This window comes from Anguilla anguilla, chromosome 6 (genome assembly GCF_013347855.1).
Source record: "Anguilla anguilla isolate fAngAng1 chromosome 6, fAngAng1.pri, whole genome shotgun sequence".
Taxonomy (NCBI): domain Eukaryota; kingdom Metazoa; phylum Chordata; class Actinopteri; order Anguilliformes; family Anguillidae; genus Anguilla; species Anguilla anguilla.
Window position 1 is genome coordinate 56,493,249 of NC_049206.1, and position 26,345 is coordinate 56,519,593.

General features: G+C 47.5%; 2 protein-coding genes across 8 annotated transcripts in view; both read right to left on the reverse strand.

Annotated features, from left to right (window-relative positions):
* The window catches only part of usta (uronyl 2-sulfotransferase a), a 70,154-nt gene extending 61,927 nt beyond the window's left edge, over positions 1–8,227 (reverse strand). Inside the window, exon 1 of one of the 2 annotated variants that reach the window (XM_035423890.1) lies at positions 7,704–8,227. In XM_035423890.1, coding sequence (XP_035279781.1) covers positions 7,704–7,932 — 229 coding nt within the window. In that variant the 5' untranslated portion in view covers positions 7,933–8,227. The remainder of the gene's footprint in view (positions 1–7,703) is intronic. The other variant, XM_035423891.1, reaches the window with a different exon arrangement.
* A 2,818-nt stretch (positions 8,228–11,045) lies between these two features.
* Positions 11,046–26,345, reverse strand: part of sash1a (SAM and SH3 domain containing 1a) — a 291,932-nt gene continuing 276,632 nt past the window's right edge. For 5 of the 6 annotated variants that reach the window (XM_035421918.1, XM_035421914.1, XM_035421913.1 and 2 more), the window contains 6 exons: positions 26,005–26,214; positions 22,632–22,782; positions 22,085–22,213; positions 17,504–18,492; positions 15,291–15,422; positions 11,046–14,920 (listed from right to left, as the gene is read on the reverse strand). In XM_035421918.1, the coding sequence (XP_035277809.1) occupies positions 14,663–14,920; positions 15,291–15,422; positions 17,504–18,492; positions 22,085–22,213; positions 22,632–22,782; positions 26,005–26,214 (1,869 nt within the window). In that variant the 3' untranslated portion in view covers positions 11,046–14,662. The remainder of the gene's footprint in view (positions 14,921–15,290; positions 15,423–17,503; positions 18,493–22,084; positions 22,214–22,631; positions 22,783–26,004; positions 26,215–26,345) is intronic. The other variant, XM_035421915.1, reaches the window with a different exon arrangement.

Here is a 26,345-nt window from a genome sequence, read left to right on the forward strand (position 1 = left end):
ACAGCCACAAAGACACAGACACATAAACAGGCACACACACACATACACACACACACAGACACAGCCACACAGACAGAGACACACACAGAGCCACAGTCACAAAGACACAGACACACATGCAAGCACACACACACACACACACACAGACACAGACACACACACACACACACAAGCACACACACACACACAGACACACACACAAGCACACACACACGCACGCACACACACACACACACACACACATTACAGTGACCTCAGCGAGTCGTCCTCAGCCCTCTGGCTGGCTGGGAGGCGGCCGGTGCTCTCTGCAAATTACAAGCAGCACATCCTTAACAGCCACTGTTGCCGAAGCAGTGCTCTGCTGGCATCATCCATCATGCGCACCCCCCCACCCCTACGCCCCCCCCCCCGCCCCCAAAAAAAGAGACGAATAAATCACTGGCTCGTTTCTGCACTTGGTCCTTCATTTTTGAGCACTTTGTAAGCAAGCGTTCACTTCACATGAGCTCTTGCACTTGTCTCAACAGACTGTCATTGCCTGCTCAGGCACATGGGGTGGGGGTGTGGGAGTACTATTTTTGTGTTTTTTGAAATATTTTGTAAAATTTGAAACGCGTCTCAGTATTTCACTCTGGCTGCAGAGAAATGCCACACCTCATAGTTCCTCATCACCCCAAAGAAAACTTTCGGCCAGTGAAAGCAAGCCAAAAAAATCCATGAAACTCCAGAAAAATAAAATACTTTCATTTCAAATCCAACAAGGGTTCACGGAAAAAAAATAAAATAAATGAGGCACGACTGAAAACTCAATTTAACTTACTCCAAGTGCCGTCAATATCCTCCAGCATCTATTAGGTGTAATAATCCACACAGGGTACAGGGAGAGTACTCAAAACAGGACGTTAAATTAAAGAGGAACTCCAAGTCTGGCCCTGCAGGTTTGCTGGACTGGACGCCCGGGCATTAAATGCCAGCCCAGCTGCTGGAGTTTATGTGGCCATAAACAGTTCGCTCTGGAAGAGGAATAATTCGCCGTTCGCGCTCCCTCAGATTCCTCTCCGGCTACTTCCTGGCAGTGTACCGCTATTCTTGCTCTGAAAATGATTCCATCAGAGCTGCTCATAGCATTTAGAAGTCCTAAACCTTCCAAAAGTATGGCCGTAAACACCAACTCCAATACACTCTATCCTCCAAAGCTGAACGATGGCAGGATATAGTCCTCCCTCTGCTGGAGTATCATACTGATTTTTAATTTTTTTGGCATCTAAAAGGTACGCATCCCGAAAAATACCGGAATTGCAGGTCTGCGATAACTGATTAGCGAGCAAATTAACTGATTTGCTGATTTGATTAAATTCCAGCCCAAGGGCTCACTAAATCAATTTCCGACCGCATGATCCGCCTCGATTAGATGAAGGAAATAGTTGATCCAACCATGCGGTCGGTGGCGAGGACAGACTTGCGTGAGCCGAGTTAGCTTCCATTAGCCTACACACGAGGAAAGGACAAGCTACCTTCTGTTGCCATTGAATGGTGTCCATTCAATGGACGACACAGCTACTGATCCACTGACATCGAAGGGGCTTCTGAAGTTCTTCCCCTAGTCTCAAGTCCCTTCTGCTACCCAACCAGAGACAGACTGACCGACTGATGCCTCCTAAAGCTCTTCTCTGGCTGGCAGTGTTTAAACCCCTTTGCCAGGGTGGGTACCAGGCCCGTTCAACAACGTTCAACAATCCGCACATGAATGCCAGCACGGGCATGGAATTCTGTCGAGCATCACGGTCTGGCTTGTGTTCCATTCAGGCAGCCGTACTGGAAATAACAGCATCGGAAAACACGGCAGATCTGTTGGCACAAGAATGTTGGCACAAGCCTAATTAATTCTAGAACCTCATTCAGCAAGGCGTTTCCGACCACCAGATCCCCCCCCCCCCCAAATCAAAGTCATTCACACAAGGTAATTTTAGCTTTATTAGCCATTTTTTTTTTTTTTTTTTTTTTTTTAAAGGCCTAATTACATAAACAAGAAAACAACCTCAGCTATGTTTTTTTTTTTTTTTTTTTTTTTTTTTTTTAAACCGTGGGACACAAACTGTCTGTGAGCACAAGCAATGTTTTAACAGAACTGTGAATGAGAAACACGAACCGTGTCCGATTTCAGCGCTGCCTCCGCAGTGCCAGCACACCCCGTCCAAATCCCTGGACGGGGTAGGAGTGCGAGGGAAAGCACAGCTCTTCACTGCCAGCACAGCAGCCGGGTTAAATGCCAGTCCCCGTGTGCCAAGCTAAGGAAGTTCCATCAATCCCGCCGGTTCGCCCGGAGCAGATCTGCGCTTAAAAGCACCGGGGACAGCCTGTTCCCTTCTTCGTTTGCACGCCGTGTGCACACTGATCAGTTGAATCACATACTTTATTTGCCTATTCAGCAATTTGCTTTGCATTGTAAAAGAGGCTCTTTGTTCACGTAACGCTAGCATGCAGCGCTACACCAGGCAACGCAGCGACAGACGTTCAGACAACAGATCAACAGTGTAGACAGCAATCCCGCTAAGGCCGTGGGGGGGGGGGTGCCAATCCCATTGAGACTGAGGGGCGGGGGGGGGAATGGGGGGCGCTGCAAACAGCACCCGCTCACACCTTCTTGAGGTTTCCACCAGTGGGCCGGCCCAGGGACACCCCCCCCCCCCCGAAAATCGTCCAGGAAGCACGCGCGCGCACACGCGGTACAAATCCGCCAAACCCCCCGTTTAACAGGCCCCCAGAGGGAAACGCGAAACCGCGGCGGCGGCAGTAGCGGCGGCGTGCGAAAGCAGCCGGGCCGCCGCCCGCCAAGACTCACAGAAAATTACCGGGGGCTCCCACGGATCAGCGAGCAGCCGTCGCGGGGGGAAGCGGGGTCCCGCCAAACACTGGGCGCGATTATTCGAGGGGGCTGGGGGGATGGGGGGCTGGGTCGTTCCACTGAGTGGCCCACTTCCCAACACCGCGGACGATGACGGGACGGGACGGGACGGGCCGCTGGGGGTGGGGGTGGGGGGGACCAGAGGAGCTGGGATTGGTCTGAGGAAGTTAGACAGACGGACAGAGGTACAGCCTCCCCCCCTTCACACATCATCAGTGAAGCACTGTGTCTCAGCAGAAGGGGACGGAGGGGAACCTGCGCTGCTTCAGACACTCAACAAACACGGGCATTAATCCACAGGGAGCGCCGGCTCTGACCACCACACTGCACTCTCTGTCGTTAGGAACGTGGAAATCAATTAAGCAGCCCGAGGAATTTAAATGTAGACATATGCAGGAACATGCGCACACACACACACAAGCATGCTCGCATGCACGCACACGCGCATACACATATGCACGCGCACATACTTACACTCACGCTCACACATGCACGCACTCATGCACGCAAAACACACACAACTGGTGACGAGTTGAACACTTTCCAATTCCACCTCAGGTCAGTGATGCACGATTTTGAAGGAAAGAACACAGCACTGCTCATTGTCAAACAACCACAGACGCTATAAAAACAGGCTGCGCTCCGCCATCGGTTTCCACAAGACGTTCTTTCCCAAGTCACTGTTATCGCACAACGAAGCCCCGTTAAAAGCAGTGCCCATTTCAACCTCTTCCCCGCTGTCTGAGAGTGGATTTAAACAGCTTTTTGCATCTACAACAATTATCCCCCCCCCCCCCCCCTTTTTTTTTTTCCAAACAGCTACATCAGTTCGCTGGGGATCACACGTGGGGTTCGGAAACAGAGCAAGACCAGTTTTAAGCAACGAGCTTCCTAGGTTGCTAAGCGCCAACAAGTGTCATCATTGCCAGTGGACTGCCTCCAACGTCCAATCACATAAAGGCATGTCTTGAAAGTAACCGATGGGTAGATTTTGTGGCCTATTTAAACGTACAATTTAGCCATTTCAACCACAAATCAGCCGCTACTTTGTTAGCAGAGTCTACTCAGATGCTTTTAGGCTAGGGCGCTGCCAGCCAGCCAGCCAGCCAGCCAGCCAGCCAGACATGCTAGCCACTGGTTCCTTTTACTCTTGGACGTGGGCACTAAGGTCTAGACTAAATAATACAGTGTGTGTCTAAAAGTTTCATGCACACATATGCGTAGGTTTGGGGGGAGACTTGTCACTCCCAATATATTAGTATGAATTCATTTCTAGACTAGCCAGTATGCTTGTGAGACCTGACGTTTGACAACGCCAGACTAGGTGGTCCAGTAGTGTGTCACCCCCAAAGCGGAAATGAGACCTACACCTATGCATATATATATATATATATATACACACACAATACCATGTGTGTTCTCAGAGTTCTCCCAGGTCACTATAGAGAAGCAGATACATAAAAGTTAAAGCTACCATACATTGTTTCACTGCCCCGTTTCTCATTCAGCGAACACTCGTGAATAGCGAAATGTGAACATAATGTGCGACGGGAACCGGTCGTTTTATGTAGCACGGAGATGGACAAAGCAGGTTTATGGTAGCGACACGGTAGAGACAGAATTACGTCTCTGAATACACCTCATCTGCACTTGACCGTTTGTCTTTAAATATATGTATATGATTATAACAATCAATTATTTTGCGGTAAAAAAGAAGCATCTCAAGAATGTTTGTATCCGAGTCCCCAACGGTTGCAATTCCCGAGACGTTCCAAGACACGTGCACACGCACTAGCCTGCACACACACACGCGGGCACACACACAATGCTTCAATGTAGCCACTGAAGTGGTGATGCATGTGGCCACCCCTTAACAGATTAGCCAATCAGCCAGAACTCCAGAACAGAACAGAACGTACAGAGACATGGGCCAGCCTCGGACTTCACAAGGGATCCCCTTTAACAAAACCTCAATAGAGCCGCACAGCCCCGCAGATCAAACCAAGTCCCTGGTGTTCAAATGACAAAATACCCCATAGATGCCAAATACTTTTTTTTTTACTTATATAAACTAACCATTCAAGAAAGCGCAATAGAGGCCAAATGACAGGGCACGACTGTCCTCTGCATCTGTCCCGAAGTCCAACTTCACAAAGAGACTGCGATGTATGCTCATCACGAACCGTTATCACGCTTATATTGTTCCTGGGTTTTGCGTGTGTGTGTGTGTGTTGGCACTGACACAGGCCAGTTTTTTGGCGACAACTTACCAAGGGCACTATGCCAGCTACACGTTACCCAAAGAGCGGTGCTCTATGATCCTCGCGCACTCCGCCAAACCGAACTGAGGGTTTTTTTTTTTCAAGCCTTATGACGTGCTAGACTTAGGGAGTTATACAGACCCGGAGAGCAGTAAATTACGTCTGATGGGGCAGACTGAGTGGTTTTATAGCCCCGGCGCGGTGTGCTAGCTGCCGGAGAGGGAAGAAGCTCACGCAGGATGGGCTCCCGCGGTGAAATGCCCAGCGACACCCGTGAACTCCCCGCCAGAACAAAACCGAGTTTGTTCCAGCACGAGGCCAACGGAGAGGCCTAACACCCAATTCGCCGAGAATCTTCACACCCTTTCGAGTCGAGCTCCGGGCCAAAAGTAACACAGGCCTACTACCCGTTTAAAAGGTAAATATCCTCCCCCCCCCCCCCCCCCCCCCCATATCACTTGACTCATATAAAACCATCATTGGTTCGGGGAATTTTTAAAATACCAGCCACTGTACTACTGGGCATAACGATAAATACAAAGAACCATTATTTGGCGCGGTACAGTCTCCCTCTGCGTTTGACAGAAATACCACCTAACATTAAATTAAAGTGAGAAATTCCTCGGGTCCGAAAGACCAGCTCTCTTGGTACGGGAATTATCCATTTCGGTGCAGCCCCCTGAGTTATGTCCTATGTTGCGTAATCATTCTACAGTGGCTCGAGCCGTCGACGGGCACCAGTAGGCTACTTAGGCGTAATAGTGTCATTAGCGTCTGGTTTTGAACTGACCACGGACTCGAAGTTCTGTCATCTCCATCAGTTGACCGTTATCCAGCCAAGGTTCCTGAGTTAGCCTACTTCCAAGGCCGTACAAAGTGTAATTAACACATCAGACTGCCTTCTCGAATAGGCGATTTCAGAGGGGTTGAAAGATTGCCGTTGTCGGCAAGCAAATCAGTAAAACAGACATCCTTTTCAAAGTGCCTGCTAAACCCACCTTTAGCCCACCCCGAGCAACACAAAAGTGCTGATGGATATACATCATGACTACAAGTGGATGCTATAATCTTCTCTGGGTCATGGCTTAACAACTTTTCTCCAGCGCGCGTCTGGTGAAACGCCGCTTTGAAAGAGATAACCGGTTTGACCTCTCGGATTAGGAGTTAACGGTGAATGAATACGACATTATAGTGCTCTGCCAGATGTTTGCCACGTCATAAATTCAAATTACAAGATTTAAAATGCAATCGAGGTCAGAACAGAGCGGAGGAAGCAATGCTATTTAGATCAGGTATCAAACGGTATTTGTTTTCACAATACCCTTGTTATGTGCTGAATGCATCCATATACATTTCCTGAACATGTCCCGTGAAACAAAAATATATTATGTCTGTGGGTAAATTAAATCAAGCGTAAAATGTTAAAATCAGTTGCCAGAGTCATCAAACCTCCCTATATCAAATAGGCCATCATATATTTTACAGGCGACTTCCCATTAAGTGTTTTTTTTTGCAAAAGCATTCCATCGGAGTGTTTACGATAGGCTATTGTTTTGAATCATGTTTAAAAACACAATAAGAACGTGTTTAGTTTTGCAAGCAACCAAAATGGAAAATTTGGGGGGAAATGATAGTGGGAACGCATCCCAAAGATGAAAAGCACAAGTTTCCGACTTTTCCGGATAAACATCCATCACAGGACAGTTAACTGACGCATCATATTTTGGCCATACAGAACTCACAGTAACAGCAAAGACGAACCTGCACTGCAGAACACAGCTTGTATATGCCTGTGCGTATTTTTGTTTTGGGTTTAACGTTGTTTGGTTACACATCACAACTTCTGGGGTTGCTGTCGATGTGGCCGGAATGCAGCTAACAGAGATTCACGAGAAACCGACCCCACGAGTTCACAGAACTGATTTTGTCGAAGTTATCACTAGCCCATACTTAACCGCACAGAAGCTGCGGCGGCATGTTTTTCGACAAGCCAAATGACAGAAATCACTCGTCACCGACGTAGAGATAGAAACAAAAAAAAACTAGCTTTTCGCCAACATGTCAAGACTGCACATGCTAAAGTTGGTGTGTTCAGAGGTAGCCACGTAAAACGTAGACGAGACTATACAAGACAAACGCACCCTAGAATCCAAATAGCCTACCGGGTCATTTCTATCAGTCCCGCATCGCGAAGCTGACACACCGTGACAGAATGCACGTTTAGTTAAGCGACTTAATAGACCACGGAACACCGCGTGGACATTGTTCAACAAATGCCTTAACTGTGAAACGGGCCCTTCTGGGGGAAAGACTCGCTGACTGCCTTGGGCTGATAGGGTGGAAACGCCGCTGCAGCGAGCTTGCCGTTACACGTCTCAAAAGTCAGCATTAGGTAGCATATAACTTCAAAGACATATTTTTAAAAATTCGCAGTGTGAATGATGTAGGCAAACGGACGAAACAATGAACACTTTTGGTATCGATGAAATGTGTTGTTCAGCTGGTTAAAACAGTCAAACTAGCACATTGGTTCTTACCAAGATATTGTCGGATTTCCAGAAGAATTTTCGGGGGTCCTCCGTTCAACTGATAGAACAGTGAACCAAAACAGAACAGGAATAAGGTAGCCATGCAGAAACCATAATCACGCAGTGAAAATCGTAACAAAGTCGCAGAAAGCCAGTTGCTCCTCTTGTTGTTCCGATCTCTAGTGTGATTTAAGGTCTGATTTTTGTGGTGGGGACTGTTGCTGTAATTCTTCATCATCTCCTCCTCACATAAAGTCGCCGAGAATGGTAGTCATCCATCCGCCTCTGAAAAGTAAAACTTTTTGCTTTGATATCATTTGAAAGTAGGCTAACTACTAGCTAAGTCGAAAACGCACGCATCTACCCCACGATACGTGTTTACGCCGTTTCCCGTTCCCTGTCCTATCCACGTCTGGACAAATTCTGCGAACGAAGTCGCGAGTCCATCCTACTCCTCTCAGCCTTTCGGGTTTAGTAGCGGTGTCAGATTACTGAACGGGGAGGAAAAAGTTCATCAGTTTAATTTGAGTCGCTCTTGGTTTTTCTGTTTTTGCGCGCGACAGCGACCTCTTGCGGCTAGTATGAAAACGTCCAGTGTAAGGGGTCCGCTTATTTAGTAGCCTATCAAAGGCCTGCTTATTTCGTATGGAGGCAATAGAACAGGCTACTACGCCAGTATCAATGTTCAATTCCATAAATCGACCAGCTGTATTTTTTGGCCAGCCCTATACACGCGAATGTCTGACTGAGTGAGCGATGAAGTTACACCGCGCATGTCTGTGACTGAGTGACTGACTGATGAAGTTACACCATTGGTCGGCCGGTTCGGTCCAGCCATATACTAGGTTTTGACCTGGTCTTGTTTTAATAGAAGTCAACTGTGTGAATGAGAGAGAGAATGAATATGTGTATGCCCATGGTGATGAAGATTATGAAGATTGCTATAAACTGTTATTAGTAGAGGGGCCCTGGTTGCAGTAGCCCAATAGAATGTATTGTTACTGAACCTGTTGCTTTAGGCCTTGACTCAAACGCTATACCTGTGCTTGTAAAAACAAAACAAGTTCAACATAACATGATTTAGTAGTGAGTATTGTGTATTGTCATGTGCAGATTTGCATCCAGACAGGGTATTGTAACTTGCCACAGCATTTATGCACATATTTATTTGTACTACAAAAAATAAAATAAAATAAATAAATGGAAAAAACAAACAAGGAAACAGACAAAAACACATAAATATAGTCTCTTCACTGGAAATTCTCTGTTTTATGAACTATAGTATTTTTAGACAAGATCAGAAGTTATGTTTAATAGATTGCGTTTGGACGAAGAGCCACTTTCTGTCTAAAAATGCCACACACAGAAAAAATTCTGTAGACGTGCATCTGTGCAAACAGACGTTCAGTAAAAATTTTCAATGTAACCCATAGTTTTCTTCTGGGTAAATTTACAAGTGATTATATGTTCTAATAATAAAAAGCTTGGTTACATGGCTAATAATAAAATATGAAATGAGTGTGCGATTGAAGTTTTTTACGCTCTGAAGGTCGCCGTGGAAACCCTGAAACCAGGAAGTTGTAGGGAGGGGGGAGTTATTCTGAGGCTGCCGAATATCAGCGCACATGTGAGCACCAGTCCGTGCGGTTTTGGTGGGGGGAGGAGGAAATGGGGGGGGGGGAATGCTGCTCGACTTTAATCCTTTAGGCTCTAAATTCCTGTAGGGATATGGGATGTTGTATCTCATGATCTTTTTTTGGACAAAACTTGGGCCCCGATTGGCATATGACAGACACGTGCAAATGTGGCCATTCGAGGCCAGCAGCACTGCTGTTTTTTCGGCCTGGAGATGCACACCATCCACGCTGCCTCTTACCTGCCCCTTACCTGCAGTCCTTACCTGCAGACGTTACCTGTAGTCCTCCTGATGCTCGCAGTCCAGCAGGCAGCCAAGTTTTTGCAGGCTAATTAACTGCAGCAGGGGGCTTTCACAATGAGTTTTGCCGAAGTCGGCCATTATGCTGTGTTTTGAACTTTGCTCACCCAGGGCCTTAGGCTTGCAGTGCAAAGAGGAAGTGTTCAGACACAAACAACTTATTACAGTTGATTTCTGTTTTTTTTTTTCTGCTCACTACAATCAGGGCCATAACCGGGACTTAAAAAATACCGAGGTCAAGAGATTCACTTGGGTGGGGTGAGGTGGTGTGGGGTGGGGGGTTAGGCTGGGGTATGACCTTTTCCCCTTTAATTTCGTCATTTAATTCAGGAGGCATTTTAGTGTGTAAATTCTGTACATATGCCTCTAGATTAGGCTTATATTTGAGAAATACCATTAATTCCCCCTCCCCCCCCCCAAATCAATTGCAACTGATGTTCTCGCCAAAGAATGAAATGAAATATAGGCTTTGGAAATGGACATGGAAAAAAAAAAGTTTAAAAATGTCCTCAATGTCAATGGTAGTTACGGCCCTGACTACAGTACCTTTTCTGCATCGGGCAAATTAGTCCCACCGTTTTGCGTCACTGCCATCACTTGGCAGCGCATTATCGCGAAAGTGCGTCAGACCAGGCAGACAGTATGGCTGACATGCCAGTTTTGCATCAGAGCCAAACTTTTTGCAGTCCACCTTCCCGCAGATTGCAGCTGGATATGTTATTCTGTGCTGGATCAGGTGACTTGGTCTCGCGCCCTCTGTGTTGATTGGCTGACTTCTCAACACAAGTGACGGCATGTGCGTGAGGCTAGGCTGCTGCAGTTAGGAAGCTCGCCCACCGCATATTTTTATTCAGAGATATACCGAATACACGCCAAGAATAAATTAATGGTTTGAAAGTCTAGCAGTCCTCATTGAGGGGATTTGAGGTAAGCATGTGGATATAAATGACTAGGTCACTGGGTCCCTCACGCGCGGTACATAATAAGAAACAGAGTAAAATCATGTTTTAATAGATGTCGCGCTGGAAGGCAGATGCTCGCGTAACTGAACGCAAATGGTGAATTCAGACCATTGTGACGTCGGTGGGGCTAAAGATATTTTTTTCTTCTTCCTGGAAACCGGAACGCCTTGTTCAGAATTACAGCCCACGATGGAGCCAAGGCCCTATATTCTGCACCGTAAGATGATTTTTCTGCTGTAGGTTTGCAAAGTGATCTATGGATTATAAGTATTATGTATTATAATCCGAAAACTGATGATAGGGTTGTAGCAGTATCCATGGTAACTGACTACCCACAATGCAGTTTGGCCCAAGTTGGTGACATAAATAAAATGCGAATGAAATGACAATGATCTTACCGAAATTATAGACATTGGTGGAATGTTTATGTAAAATGAATAAAGTGAGCTGTTATTGATGCCAAGAAAGGTTTTATTGTATTTCAGAATGACAAATAGTTATAGACCTTTTTTTGTTTCAATACACAAGCAAATCTTTATAGACAATTATTAGCTAGCTGAAACTGCATAAAGTAATTTTTACACTTATATTTTACAATACATACTGTAGCTTTCACTGGCTATATGCAAGAGGGTATTGCTATTTGTATAGTACAGCTAATAATTACATTTGATATGAAAAGCAAAAGAAAAAGAAAAGAAAAAAGAAAATAACTTATTTAAATATCAATTACATATACAGAATGTGCAACATTTGTTAATCATTTCATATATGTAATTATGTTTTTTTTCTTTATGACAAGGCAAAAAAATCATTGGAAGTAATTAATTTGAACACAGATTAATTGTTGAGTAATTGCATTATGTGACTATATCAGTGACTACTTGGCACTCGGAACTCTGCAAAACCGATTTATTCAAAATGTCAAATATAACCCGTGCTCGCTGACCACCGAAACATTCCAGCATGCACCGTAAATGAAAACCTTGCATTTCGGAGAATTTTCCATTTAAAAAAAAAAGTTGATTTGATTGTAAAGTGCATTTAATGGCAACAGTTTAAAAAAAAAGAAAAAAAAGTATAATAAGAAGAGTACAGGTGTTGGATATCAGGATTGCTAAAAAGAGTTTTTTTTCCGAGCATCATGGGAAAAAAAAACAAACATCAAACGAATCGAGTGGGCAGCGCACAGGCGTCACACTGTCAGTATGCATTTCACGCTATATAAGACGTGAATACGTTTAAAAAAAGAAAAGAAATGCAGAGTAATATTAGATAAAACAAACATTAAAAACACGCTAAATGGATTCGTAGCCCAGGCTGATCAGTGAAACTGCGGTATCCCTGATGATGTACGCCCAAGTTCTCCAGCCACCGGCACCCCAAAATCGTTCCCAGACCTATCAGGTGAGTCAAACGTGTCCCGTTGCTATGGTTACGCGTGGCCGCGGCGCTCCAAAGCATCCTTGTCTGGACTCGGTCGCCATGGAGAAGGGGGCCCGGTCAGATGCTGGAATGTGTCAGCACTGACAGGCCACTGGTGGAGCAGGAAGCGGTTTCCACGGTTTCGCCAAAATGTTGACAAATTGGCCCATAATGAAAAACAGGCCTGCACGCCTGTTGTCTAACTGCAATGAGGCTTGTACTTATCGTTCTCATATATTGAAGAGGTGGGGTGGGGGGGCACTGAAATGAATATTGAAATGAATATGTGCAAGAAACAAAACACACACACTCACACACACACACTATGGTGATCCACCACAAGCCCTCTGGCTACCAAACACACATAAGACTTGATGCTATTTCTGAACTCAGTATTGTGGTCAAAGTGCATTGCAGTTAGACTGAACATGCCTGGCAGTGTGAGGGTGTCTTGCAGTGTAGAAAGGTGTCTACTGCTCTGGAGTAACACAGATGTGGACTGCTCTAGTTTATAGCTGTGCAGTGAGCTCTTCCGACTTAAAAAACAAAACAATTTAAAAGTAAAAACCTGTATATAAGGGTGCCTTTCTTTAGTACGTCTGACCCTGAGTCTGTACGGAATATCCCCACTCAACTCTTTCTGCAATGGAATACGATGCATAAAATGTGTACGCGCATGCTGCATTGACGTCTGTGCTTACAATCAACGCCCGGAGAGGCCCGTCTTCCTGCAATAAAGCACCAACAGCTGCTGCTCGCGTGACTTCTCTCCTTTTGTGGCCTACTACAATCGATCAGAAGTTGATTCTAAAAAAAATAAAAAAGGTTATAAGGTACGACCGTTCACGCCATATTCGTATTCCACGAAGAATTATGTGCATTTGGCTGCTTAATGTAAATGTCGGTCGGCCATTTTGAATTTTGAGCAGTTTTGATTGGTCAGTGAAGCGGGCACAAGAACCTGCTTGGGCTGGAGAGAACCGTCAAGAACCATCGAGCCTTTACTGCACGTTTCAAGTTTGCACATTCCTGTAAACATTCTGCGCGTTTCTTTAAAAAAAAAAAAACTAAAATTAAGCCTTTCTTCCTGAAGTTTCAATGGTGTCACCATGCTTAGGACCCACAATGCACTAGGGAGATGTTCTTGACACTGCAGTGAACTGGTGAACCATTTAGAAAATACATCTGAAATAAATTATTTCATACCGCTGTGCTTGAGAAACAGCCACTACACTAACAAAAAAAAACAAAACAAAAAAAAAAAAAAACGACTTTTTCCAGCTTAGGAGAGCATTTTAGTCTCACCAAGTCACTGACCAAAGAAACTAAGAGTTCAGATAAGATACTTTACCGCAAGTTACCACACTCACAAGTATTGCATTGTGTTTACACTGCAAGTTGTTATATATGCAATATGCAAGTATTTGGAAAATATAGACGACGACCGGGTAATTTGTGATAACCAAACTCGAGTACACAGATAGATATTTATTAAACTGTTTGTACATATTTTTTGTAAGGCAACATAAAATTAGCGTGGTAGATATCAAGACTATTGCTTGTAAGAAAAGCTGATCTCCCATGAAACACTGGTAGTACTTTGTATGAAGCCACGAAGGGACTATACATTGAAGGATTACATGCGCCCTTATTATATTTCGTCTTTAGGATCAAGACCGTCAAGATATCCCACTGATTCGTGACGATGCCTGTTTGAGCTCACAGTGGCCCGTAGGATCTGGTACGTTAAACTGAAATCTCCAGCATCTACCGTGCAGTGAACACTGAACTCTACAAGAAATCTTTTCATATTTGGTGACCTGACAATAAAAAAACAAAGACAACATTATTCTGCAATGGCAATATCAGTTATCTCAAGATAATAATAATATAATGACAATATCAGTTATCCTAAGATGATAATGGATTGAAATATTTGATTTGTTTTTGTATTTTACAGTTTTGCTTTGTAGTATTTCTATGCAGAAGACACATCCTTCAATATATAGCTAAATTTCTGACTTTGAATTACTGCTGTAAAGAAGGAACTATATGGTTAAAAAAAGATTGCTTTGGCCAAGCTACAGACTCTCGCCGTTTTTTAGTGCTACGGCAAGCAAAAGAGACCAAAATTAAGCAAACAACAAAAGTCTCTTATCTTTATAAAAAACTGAAATTTCAAAAAAAGAAGAAAAAAAAAACAACAACCCTGTGCTGTTTCTTCAAAGGCAGTTCTGTCTTCCACATTAAGACCAGCACTCGCTTCTAAAGGAAACGTTATCCAAAGAGATTAATGTTAAAAACTTTTTTTTTTTTTACATTTTCATTTTTTAAAAAAGGCCTCCAAACTTCTCTTCTTGGCATTCTGCTGTCAATCTCAGTCACTCAGTCAAAACGTCATCGTAAACATCTGGAAAGAGGGAAAATAGAAGGAAAAAGAGAAAAAAAAAGAAAAAAAAGTCTCCCGCTTCTTTCTCCGCGGGTTTGAGGTCCCTTTACATCGCGGCTGCGACTGCATTACAAGCAGAGTCTGCATTGCTGCTGCTGCAGGTCCCCAGGCAGCGCAGGTATTGCGACGGTCGGTGCGTTTCCAAGGCGACGGTTTTTTTGTTTGTTTGTTTGTTTTTTCCCCCTCCCCCCACGCGTTACGACTCGGCGCTCTGGGCCTGCACCCGCCGCGCCTCGGCCAGCAGGCGGCGCACGTGGCGCTCCTCCCTCACGCCCGCCTCCAGCGCCGCCGCCTCCGTCAGGGCGGAGACCCGGGCCAGCGAGTCGTAGCCCGCCGACAGGAAGTGGCCGGCGTACATGGGCAGCCCGATCGACGTCAGCCAGTCCGTCACCGTGCCGGCCTGCCCCTGCGACGCCGACTTCCTGCACATCTCCGTCAGGCCGCCAGACGGGATCTGGGGGGGGGGAGATTGGTTTGATGTTAAAAACATGACCCCCCTACTGATAGTAAAAAATATTTACCTCAGAATGTTCAATAACAGACTCTCCATAGTCACTCACGGCAGTGAAATGAAATACCCCACGAGTTGCATTCGCTGCACTAGTTACACGCAGTCACTGTGACAGCCTGAACACGGCAATGGCCCATTTGAGCATATGCTGGGGCCGCATTTAAATAGAGAACAGGCCACAGAGAGAACGTGTTTTCTCATACAGTGGGCCGCAGACTTCGGGGAAATCTCCGTCTGGGAAATCACCGCTGTGATAACTCCTTCCTCCCTGGCTTTTAACGGGGGGTGGGGGTGGTGGGGGGGGGGCACTCACCGCCATGCGGTGCTGCTTGCGGAGCTCTGTGACGCGGATCTGGTCCATGGCGGGGGCCACGTCCTTCAGCGGCTGCTCCAGGTCCTCCGAGTACCTCTGGACCAGAGACTGGGGGATCCCACAGCGGCCGTGCTGCAGGAGACAGAGGGGGGGGGGGGGGGTCAAACCAAACGGGTCATGAGGGGGGGTCGGGTCAAACCCAATTCCCAGGAGAGCACCCCCGAAAAGCAGTGGGCACTGCGGCCCTCCAGGACAGGAGTTTAACACCTGCCGGTTACAGTGAGCCACATATGATAAACACAGACGAGGGGACCCAGGCAATATTACCTAAAGAATTTGTGTTTCGGTTCTAGGTCAGCATAGCTAACTTACATTTAAGGCTTTAGTGATTTTGCATGTGCACTTGCTGCCCTGGGAATGACATTTGCCAGGCCTTGCCAGGCACTGTTAGTCACATAACCGCGGTAAATGAAGTTATGGTCACTTGCATTAAGCTCTACCCCTCTAGTCTACAGCTAGCTACAGTACTTTAATCAGATTATGGTGGGTAATGTTTGCTTAAAGCAGTTGTAACAGCTTTCCACATTTATTACACATCACAAGGGTTTTCTTTCCACTTCACCCCCAATCCCTTTAAAAATATATTTGAAGACAAATAAAGCGAAGTATAAAAAATTAGTTTTTAAAAACCAAAAGAAAACCGGTCTGTCATCAAGGGTGGTCCGTAACATAGCTTCACTTAAAGGGACCACAGGACGAGAATGACTGTTTACTAAATGCTCGTGTCATCACTGGATTTTTCTCAGCTGGAGTAAGCTGCCATTTGCGTACGGCATAAACACGTTTTCCTCTTTTCAAAGTTACGAGCGTCCTGCCCCGTCCTTCGTTTATCGGGACGCAGCAGACGAATGCAATCTGCTGAAAAGAACTCATTACGCTGAGTTGCTCTGGCACCGTCGCGTGCCAAATTACAAAGCCAGGCTTCTGCGCGACGACGCGGAGTTTAACGTCAAAACACCGTCTCAGCAGTTTCATATTTCATATTAATTAGGGCACGGACCGGGGGGGGGGGCGGGGGGAAGGAACAGGAGCAAGGCGAGATGCGCGGGGACGTCCTGTCCAATGTGCAGAAGAGGGCTGTAAATTCGGAAGGATTCCGGTAATGCATCGTGAATGGGGACGGATTGGGGACAAGATGGCGGCTCCATCTAGACCAGTCGCTAGCCACAGGGCGGAGCTCTGGCCACTGTGCATAGCGCTAAACGGGCCTTTGTCACACACTGTTGACTGTCCTTAAGGAGAATGGAATATACCGCCAATATATTGAACATACAAAATATACCATTAAGAGCAGAAAAGACAAGGCAGCACTTCACAATATATGGGGGATATACTGGAAAATATGCAGTTTTGCATTCATATATTGTATTTTTTAGTGTGTTCTGAACTATATTAGATTTTCCCCCCAAAAAAAGATTTTTCACATATTTCCAATTTACTGCTGTATATTTCCATAGGCTGAGCTCACAAATTTGATGGATTAACCCTGAAACACAGCTCTGGCCTGCGAGCCTGTAAAAGATATTCCATGCTTCTGTTTCTGGACCACAGAACGCGCGCGTGTGTGTGCGTGTGCGTGTGTGTGTGTGTGCATGCGTGTGGTTAACCTGGCATAACGCGGAACCGTTAAGAGGCACTTAGGCTCCTGGCAGTGGAACAATAGGCCTCAAAGCCTGCGTTTCCTCAGCTAACCCGAGCCCGTAAAGTTAACGGATCGCACTGTTATTTCTGTAGCTATTTCCCTCCAACAACAGCTCTCCCCCCACCCCCTACCCCCATACCACAGTATCACAGACACCAGTGCTGGCCAGTACCATTACTGGGCCCAGTAAAAGCGGTCATTGTGATGATAAATGCGGTTGTTATTGTCCATGAAACCATTTCGAACGCTCTGTGCTAAGAACTCTAAAATTGCTGCTCTTTTCAACCTTTTTTTTTTTAACTGAAACTAGCATTTTCAAAATTAGCATCAGTAAAGCAACGACTCAAAAAATTACTTCGACGAAAAGTCATCATAATGTACAATATGCAATTCGGAGGAGTACAAGGCCATGACGCAGTGATGTTTTTGGATACGGTCGTCGTGTTCAGCGGAGACGCACGTAGCGGGCGACGCTAAGGCGGTTGGGTTACCGCGGCGACGGCGCGCTCACCTTGTCGGAGTACGGCTCCTCGGTGAGGTCGATGCCCTCGGCCTCCAGCCTGTCCTCCAGGAGGGACTCCAGGTTGGGCGCCCTGGCGTGCGAGATCTTCCGGCCGACGGCCGCCTTGACCCCGTGGATCTGCGGGCAGGCCGACTCGGGCAGGTCGGACAGCCAGGGCGGGGGCGCCGCCGGGGGCGTCCCGGGCTCCTCCGGGGACGTGGGGCAGGAGCGGGCCGCCTCGGACGGGCTGGCGGGGGTGCTGGCGGGGGTCCCGGCCGTATTCGCGGGCGCGGCGGGCGCTCCGGGGCCGGGCAGGAGCAGCGGCGGGTGGCACAGCCCGTTGGCCAGTCGCTCCCGGGACTTTTTGACGGGCACCGGAGGGGGCACTGGCGCCTTTTTCGGGTGAGTTCGCGTGCTCTTACCCCCCCGGGCCGGCTGTGCGGGGGGGGAGGCGGGGCCGACCGCCACGACCGACTCCGCCCCCGACGGCGACTTGGGGCTGCCCGGGGGGGGCCCGCCGACGACCGGCCGCGCGGGGGGGGCGGGCGGATCCGTCGGGCCCTTAAGGCACACGGGGGGTACCCCCTCTTCCCTCTCGGGGCCCGGGACGGGGCGGAGGAGCTCCGGGGGGGCGGGGCTCTTGTTCCCGTCGAAGGCCTGCTCCCAGTGGAGGTCCCCCAGGGAGCGCGAGCGCTTCCACATCTCCCGGACGGAGCAGGGCGCGGGGGGGGGGCCCTCGTCCAGGCCCTCGCAGCTGCGGCTGGGCGGGATCCGGAGGAGCCGCCGGGACCCCCCCTTCTTCAGGCCCAGCAGGCCCAGGCCCTTGATGGAGGGCTTGAGGAAGAAGTGCTTGCCGAATTTGCGCTCCTTCTTCCCCTGCTGCTGCAGGGCCTCGGTGGAGCGGGTCATGGGCAGGGTGGGGTAGTCTGGGGAGTGGACCCGGGCCGACTCGAACCCCGACGACGTCCGGCTGGAGCGGGACGCCTTTCTGCTCTTACCTGAAACAGACAGGCCAGACACACCTTTAGACCTTACACACACACACACACTCGCTCTCTCTTTCTCCGTCTATCACTCTCTCCTCCATTCCAAACTTCTCCCCCTTTCCTGGCTGCGGTGGACGCCCTGGCAACAGACTCCGCCGTTTTTTTTTCCCCCTCAACAAAGTCGTCGATGACGATGTACAGCGTACGTGAAAACCACAGGATAACCCTCAGGCGGCTAACGTTGCGAGATGGAAGCTTCCAGAACCGGAGTGTGACGGTGTTTTTAACGTGCCAGGCAGTGAATAATGAGAGTTTAATTGCTCGTTAAATGCCGGCTCCTCCTGACAGACGATTTCTGTTTAATTAGGGGGGGCGATGTGAAAAACAGAAGGATCGAATTTTCAACTCGGTGCCCGTCTCCTGCTGCTATTGGACGGAAGCTCTATTGTGTCAGCCAGTCAGACGAAGGTGTTTGTTGCTCGGCGCCCGAAGCCGTCAACAAAATATTTTGATACCCGTTTCCCAGAAGGAACCAGAGTTAGGTTCACTATGTTCACTTCATAAGATGTGACAGGAAAAAAAAAAACCAAGATGTGAGATATCGATTTAAACCCACCTTGTTAACAAAACAGCCTCAAGTCTGTCAATACAATGACGGCACAAAGGCTTTTTGATCAGAGTGACCTTGACAGGTTGGTAAAAAGTGATTTATTCCCAGGTAAGAGGTTTCTGGTGACATTTTTAAAAGGAAAATTGTATTTGTCCTTAATCAATATATTAAAACTAAAAATAAATTCAAACAATTTTTTTGTTTTTTGGACATCACATGTGAAAATGATGTTTATGAGTGTCATCTGTCAGTTCACCCAAAACCACTTCCTGTGTTTTGCAAGCCATGTTATCAATTTTCTGGTGTGGCAAGGTGGAGTTAGAGCTACATGCATGGCCTTATGCGAAAAACTGAACTGAAACACAATAACCTGAACAGTTTATGGACTTATGCATGCAGTTATAGAACTAAATCGGTTAATAATAAATAAACAAAAATGTGAAATAATGAAGTTCCGTATGACGTCACACCAATGGGTAGGCCATCATAGAAGATTCTATGATCCGACCAACTGCCAAAGCTGAAACCATGACAACGAATGGACAGAAGTCCATTTATGTGAACTGTTGAATGAATTTAAGTAAATCTCCCGCTCTCTCTCACTCTCTCAAAATTCAATTTCGAGGTGCTCTATTGGCATGACATGCACTGTGTTGCCAAAGCAAATGTTTCTCTCTGCCCCCCCACCACCCCCCTCACCCCCGCCGCCCCAATCATGGGAAACTGCTGAGCTCCACTGATCAGTCTTGCACAAGAAATGCCTCCGGCCAGTGTGAGGATAAACGTATGATTAGTGTCATGCAGTACTGGAACAGGGATCCTTGATCTTGATTTTTTTTTTTTTTAAACCGGTTTTGTGTACATCCCTTTGGTATGTACGTGTGTGTGTGTGTGGTGCCAATTAATATTTCTGCCCGCAGTGCTGTGCTCTCTTTGAGTTACACTTTGTGTAAACTCCATCATCAAGTCATCCAAACACTGAGCTTGTATTCCATGTCAGTGTTTCCCTGGGGGTGTGAGCTGGAATCAGACTCACCCAATGCTGAGGTCCCCGACCAGCACTGTACTACCCTAAACTAGTGGGCCTGGCAAGAGGACGCAAAGAGGAAAGGGGTGCACCCAGCTCTTCTTTTGAGCTTTGGGGACGCAGGCAACCCCCCCCCCCCCCAAACCTTTTCACTTTTGCATTGAGTTTGACTGGGGGGTGACTGCAGGCAAGGACGTAGATCTCATTTCAGCTTTGGTGGTGGGGGGGAGGGACAACAATCAGTAAATTTTCTTTAAGATTTTTTTATTTGCTGGGGGGGGGTGGACACTAACAGTACCACCCAACGCAACATCATACTGTTGGGGGGAGGGGACGGGACCATTTCATGTTTTCTCAAAGTTGGGGGGGGGAGATCATGTGTCCCCTGTCCACCCATTCCACCCCATCCCCAGGATCTACGTCCATGCCTGCAGGTACCCTCGAACATCGACAGCAGTTCAACAAGAGCCAGGAGGTCAGCGTTAGAGCTTTTGCAGGAGCAGTGTTGGAAGCAGAAGAGACGGTTTTTCAGAAGAGAAAACTGACTCATGGAGACGGCAGTGTTTATTTGGATGAGGAAAAAGACTGAATGTTATGCAGCATGTGGACAGCCAAACAAAAAGGGATGGGATGGGGGGATGGGGGGATGGGGGGGATGGGGGTGAAATAAAGCAAGCAGACAGACTCCAGTACATCACAGAAGTAGTTTTATTCGACAACCGAGTCGTTACCATGACAACCGCACATCATCGTGTGTGAACTGGCAAAGACACTGAGAGAACAGGAATCAGTCAGCCTTGTCAGTGGATGCAAATGGGAGATTAAAATGACCAAGGTGAACATGGATTTGTGTGTGGATAACCTTCAGCTAAAACACACATCTTAACTGCAGAGTAAAGCTGACACCTTCAAAATGATTTTGAATGGGTCTGGGGGAATTGTCATGTAGCTACTGCGTGCGTTTGAATGTCTTTTTTCTTTTTAAAGTACGGCCGATGAAATATTTTAATCGGCACAAGCATATACGCATTCCTTTTCTCAATATACTATCGTTTAAAAATATTTGCTCGTCACAAGTCTCTCTTTTTTTTTTTTTAGGCACGTAAGATACTGTGCAACACGGTCACTATAAAAATAAACACATGAAAAGCAAAAAAACCTTGAAATGGCGTCGAGAGAGAGAGAGCAGTGTACAGTAACGGAGAATCTGAAAACTGGAACAAGACCTCCAAAAGGGGAACTCAAACTCTAGATCAAACTTTAAAAAAGGAAAAATGGGGGGGGGGGGGGGGGGGGGGGGAGCACAAAGCCAAAATTTCAAGCAAAAAGGGGCCCTGTTCTGAAGAATGTCTCCGTGGTAACCCTCAAAACTGTTTCGCTTTTAAAAAATTTAAAAAAAGGAACCATTTGACCCGGATAAGGCTAGCCCATGTTTATGGTTCAGTGTTCTAGTATGACTGCACAGAGACCTACTCTCTCTTTAGAAAGCCACAGGAAGTTTCTTTTTTAATGGGGGGGGGGGGTGCTGTCTCTTGAAGGGGGGGGCTGGTCCTGTCAGAGCAGATGATGGATGTCTGAAGATGAAGCATGGACAGTGAGTCCTGGGACGATGCGGTGATGATTTGGAGGGGGGAGGGGGGGTTTTGGCGAGCATGCCCTCTACTCCCCTATATAGGGGGGAGGAGGGAGAGAGAAAGAAAGAGGGAAGTAAGAGTGAGAGCAAGACAGAGGAAATAAAGAGGGGTAAATTGAGAGAGAGAGGGGTTAAGGCGAGTGAGAGGTGAGCACTGTGCGTTTAGGGAGGGGGGTGGGTGCAATGAGCCCCCCCCCCCCCCCCGCCCTGTTTATTTGAGCTTAGAAGCGCGGTAGACATGAGGCCAGGCCAGAGGTATTAGAAGAAGAAAATTGTTTTTTGTTTGTTTTTGTTTTTTGGGACATGAGTCACAGGTGCTGGACGTGATCATTACCATTCTCCAGGTTCTCACTACTCTCATAACAGCCTGAGTCACGGGGGGACTCGCCCACCAGGCCCTGCCCGTCCGACAGGAGCTTCTCCTGGGACCCCGTATGCCCGCTGCGCTCCGGGTCACTGCTGCCTGCGGGACAGAGAGAGAGAGAGAGAGGCACCTCAGGATGTTAAGCACTCACACGCCAACGATGTGTGTGTGTGTGTGTGTGTGTGAGAGAGTGTGTGTGGGACAGACAGAGAGGCAGAGACGCACCTCAGGATGTTAAGCACTCACACGCCAACAATGTGTGTATGTGAGAGTGTGTGTGGGACAGAGAGAGAGAGATAGTGTGCGTGCGAGAGTGAGTGTGTGTATAAGACAGTGTGTGTTCATGTGTGACAGAGAGAGAGTGTGTGCATGTGTGTGTGCGTGCATGCATGAGTGTATGTGTGAGTGTGTCTGAGTGTGTGTGTGAGAGAGAGTGCGTGTGTGTGTGAGGGTGTGTGTGCGCGCATGTGTGTGTGTATGAGTGTGTGTGTGCGTGCATGTGTGTAGGCTCACTCACTGTCGTACTCCTGCAGCAGCTCTACAGCAGTGAGCAGCACTGCTCTGTGCTGAGGGTCTCTGATATTGAGCTCATCCAGGTCCTCCTCCTCCAACAGCTTAAAGGTGTCCAGGTCCTCATAGCCGTTAAACAGGAAGGTGGGCATGTGCTCCTGTGCAGGGAAGAGACAGGAGTGAGGACACACACACTCACATGTTCACAAACACGCACACTCTCTCACGTGCATGTGCACACACACACACACACACTCTCTATCACTCACGCACACACACACACACGTGCACACACACACAGCCCACCCACAGCAGCTCCATCTCATAACAGCGCCAAACCCCGACCTCATCAAAACCACTTATATGGGTGTCAACTCATAACGATCCACGGCCATTGTTATCCTTTTTGAGGGAAGGACACTAAAAATACAGGTCTTAAAAGCTCGGCCTTTCCAGCTGATGCCTCACTGTGTAATTACCCTGACCCGACACTACTCATTTTCTACGCTGTGGGTACAGGGAGCGGTGTATTTAAAGACGCGCACCTCTCTCTCGCGCGATTGGTACAATAAAAGGAACGCGTGTCACCACAGCATTTGCGCGAGGGTTGCGGGCTATTTTAAAGATCGCGTCAAATGCGAACTCTTATTTCAAATGGGATAACTACATAGAATTAAACTAAGCGTCACAGATTCTAATTTTGCCCCAGACCTCCTGGCTCAAACCGCAGTGAACGTTTTCCTGTCCCACCGCAAGCTTTTGTCCAGCTTATTAAAAAAAAATTAAATACCGTCTAAAGACGGAGGAGAAGAGCAGAGAACATGACGGTTGGTTTAAAAAAAAAAAAAAAAAACCACACTCGTGCCGGAAACGTTAACTAGCTTAGCCCCGTTGAAAAGGTTCCGCACTCTAGATAGTTTCTGCGGACAAGGCAGCGCAGATCGCCTTCTCCGATAGTGTAAAACAAAAAGCAGCTGGTGGCTCAGTATGTTAGCATTTTCTCGTGTCCACTGCCCTTCCGCTAGTTTAAAATGCCAGTGGTCTTTATATTTGTTCTTCAGTCATGAAACACTCTGAAGTTAATATTTCTCTTCTTGTAGATTCTGCAGGTGGAGGGCGTAGAAAATTAAAGACCAACACCGCAGCCTGGAATGACGTGAGCAGGTCTGCCGTCGGCATGGTAACGATCCGCAGGCAACAGAAGCTTCTCGAACTAAAGGACCAAGCAGGCTGCTTTGGTTGGCATGCGCCAGTTCGGACCAACACCCTGAGAAACTTTCGCTAAAAAAACACTAAAAAAACAAACATAAGCCCTGCACCTGTTTTTCACTAACAGTCTGAGAGAACGCGGATCCATAAAATTATTTCCTCAGTCTTTAACTGAGGTAACGAGGGCCATTCTTTCACCGAATACTTCTCCGTCTGGAGGGTGACTGTAAGTTTCAAAACAACAGATGCAGCCAATCCTTTTGAAGAGGAGTCGGTTTCGTGGAATGTTTTTTTTTTTAATTTTTGGTCAGTGTTCTAGAACTCTACTGGTTTCAGTTACCAGTAGTGATTGTGACATCAGCATTTCAGTTACGAACTTCAGTTGAGAAGCCTCAAATCACATATTAGTGATCTAATGCCTTATATCTTTTGAATGGCCAGGTCATTAATGCGCATTGGAATAAAATACGAAAGGCGGCCCCCCAACCCGAGCCCCTGGGAGCAGGCGGACAGACGCGTAGGAGGGCGATCTCCTCCTCCAGGTGCAGATGGCCTTATTCTCCACGGGCACACCCCGAAAATAAACCACTTCAAGCCACGGAGCCGCCCCCCCCAAAATGGAGCTCCTAATGACAGCGCTTCCCCAGCTCAGGTATTCATTAGGTCACTCTGGCCAAAACATTCCCGCCCACGCTTGGGGCTCCACGTGAAAAAATAAACCTGTGTGGTGATGTAGGTGTGGGCAGCTGAGGGATGGGGAGGGGCCAGTCATGAATATTCATTATGTGGGCGCGGTCCGGGCTTGTACAGGAAGTGCGGCCTGCACAGGAAGTAGACATTGTGGGTGGGGTGTAAGAACCACTGTCTGGATATCCTTGAGGGAATCCAGGGATAATGAATTACGGATAAGACAACATGTCACCATTCCCCACAGGGAACCTAGAAAGTAAGTATCCACCAATCAATGCCAGAACTGTTATATTTGTTCTTACCAATGTATGTTGTGATTGGTGGAGCTCCTCTCTGGATTCTATTGTGTGTCCTGTGGTGACAACACCAAAGTTCCATTCCTGTTTTATCACTTCACTGCATATTAGGAAGCAGCCAGTAAGATCCAACCAATCACTGTTTCCATCGTTTTATTAATTTTTACCAAGGTAGCCTGTGATTGGTGGCACACTAGTGATGTAACTGCATGGGTGGAGCCTGCATTAATTAAAGCAGCCCTATCAGAGAAGCCTGTTCAGAGGCAACCACACGGGGGGCAGTCCCTGTTGATTAAGGCCGTCCTGTGGGAGAATGAAATGAAGGGCCAGGGATTCTAACTTTGACTAAGCACCCCACAGACCTCCCAGGGAAACCACAGTGACCTTTCCTTCCTGCAGTACGCCGCCTCTCTGTACAGCCCTAAAAATAACGTCTACAGACGGAAGAGCAGGTCGGGGGAACATGCCGGTAAAAATTTGGATTCAGGCCAGAAAGCTCGCCTCGCAGCGGAAACTGCCATGCCTGTGCAAAATGTGCAAAATGGTGCCCTGCTCTGGGTACCTTCTGAAGGGAAACCAGTACTGTAGCAACACAGTTTTTTTTACTGTGTAAAATGGACACCCAGCTGGTGCTTTGCATTTTAACCTTCTCTTGTTACAACTCACCTCTTAAATATGACCCTTTTGCTAAATTATAATGGCAGTGGTTTACTTCTTTATAGTTATTCTCTAGCTATGAAAAACCACAGTCCTGTGGTTGGGGTGGAGCCTGACTGACAAAACCAGCTTTGTGGGAGGAGCCTGTGCTGATGTACTGTGTAGGCGGCACCTGATTGGTTAAAGTGGCTTTATGGGAGGAGCCTATGCTGATGCGACGAGTCGGTGGGGCCTGATTGGTTAAAGCAGCTTTATGGGAGGAGCCTGTGGTCATATAATCATGTGGGTGGAGCCTGATTGAATAAACCAGCTTTATGGGAGGAGCCTGTACAGATGCACCACGTAGACAGAGCCTGATTGGCTACAGTAGCTTTATGGGCGGGGCCTGTGGTCATATAATCATGTGGGCGGAGTCTGATTAAATAAACCAGCTTTATGGGAGGAGCCTGCACAGATACACCGTGTAGGCAGAGCCTGATTGGCTAAAGCAGCCTCGTGGGCGGAGCCTGAGGGCCGTCGCTCTCGCACCTTGAGGTTGACGCGCTCCAGCAGCTCCTCCACGGACGTGGGCTTGGGCGGCCGGCCCTTCCTCCTCCGGCGCACGGGCCGCTTGGGCTTCTCCTCCTCCTCGCTCAGCACGTCCACGTAGATGAACTTGAAGGTGCCCACCTTGTTGTTCAGCAGGCCCATCCACGTGCCCATCGGCGGCTTGCTGATGATGTCGATGACGTCGCCTCTCTGCGGCACAGCGGCAGAGTGGTTCAGCGCCAGTGACCCGACAGAGGACCCGACTGGCACAACTAATGTGTACATAACATGACTTTCAATGTTGGTGTGAGTGTGTGAGAGAGGGAGAGAGAGAGAGTGTG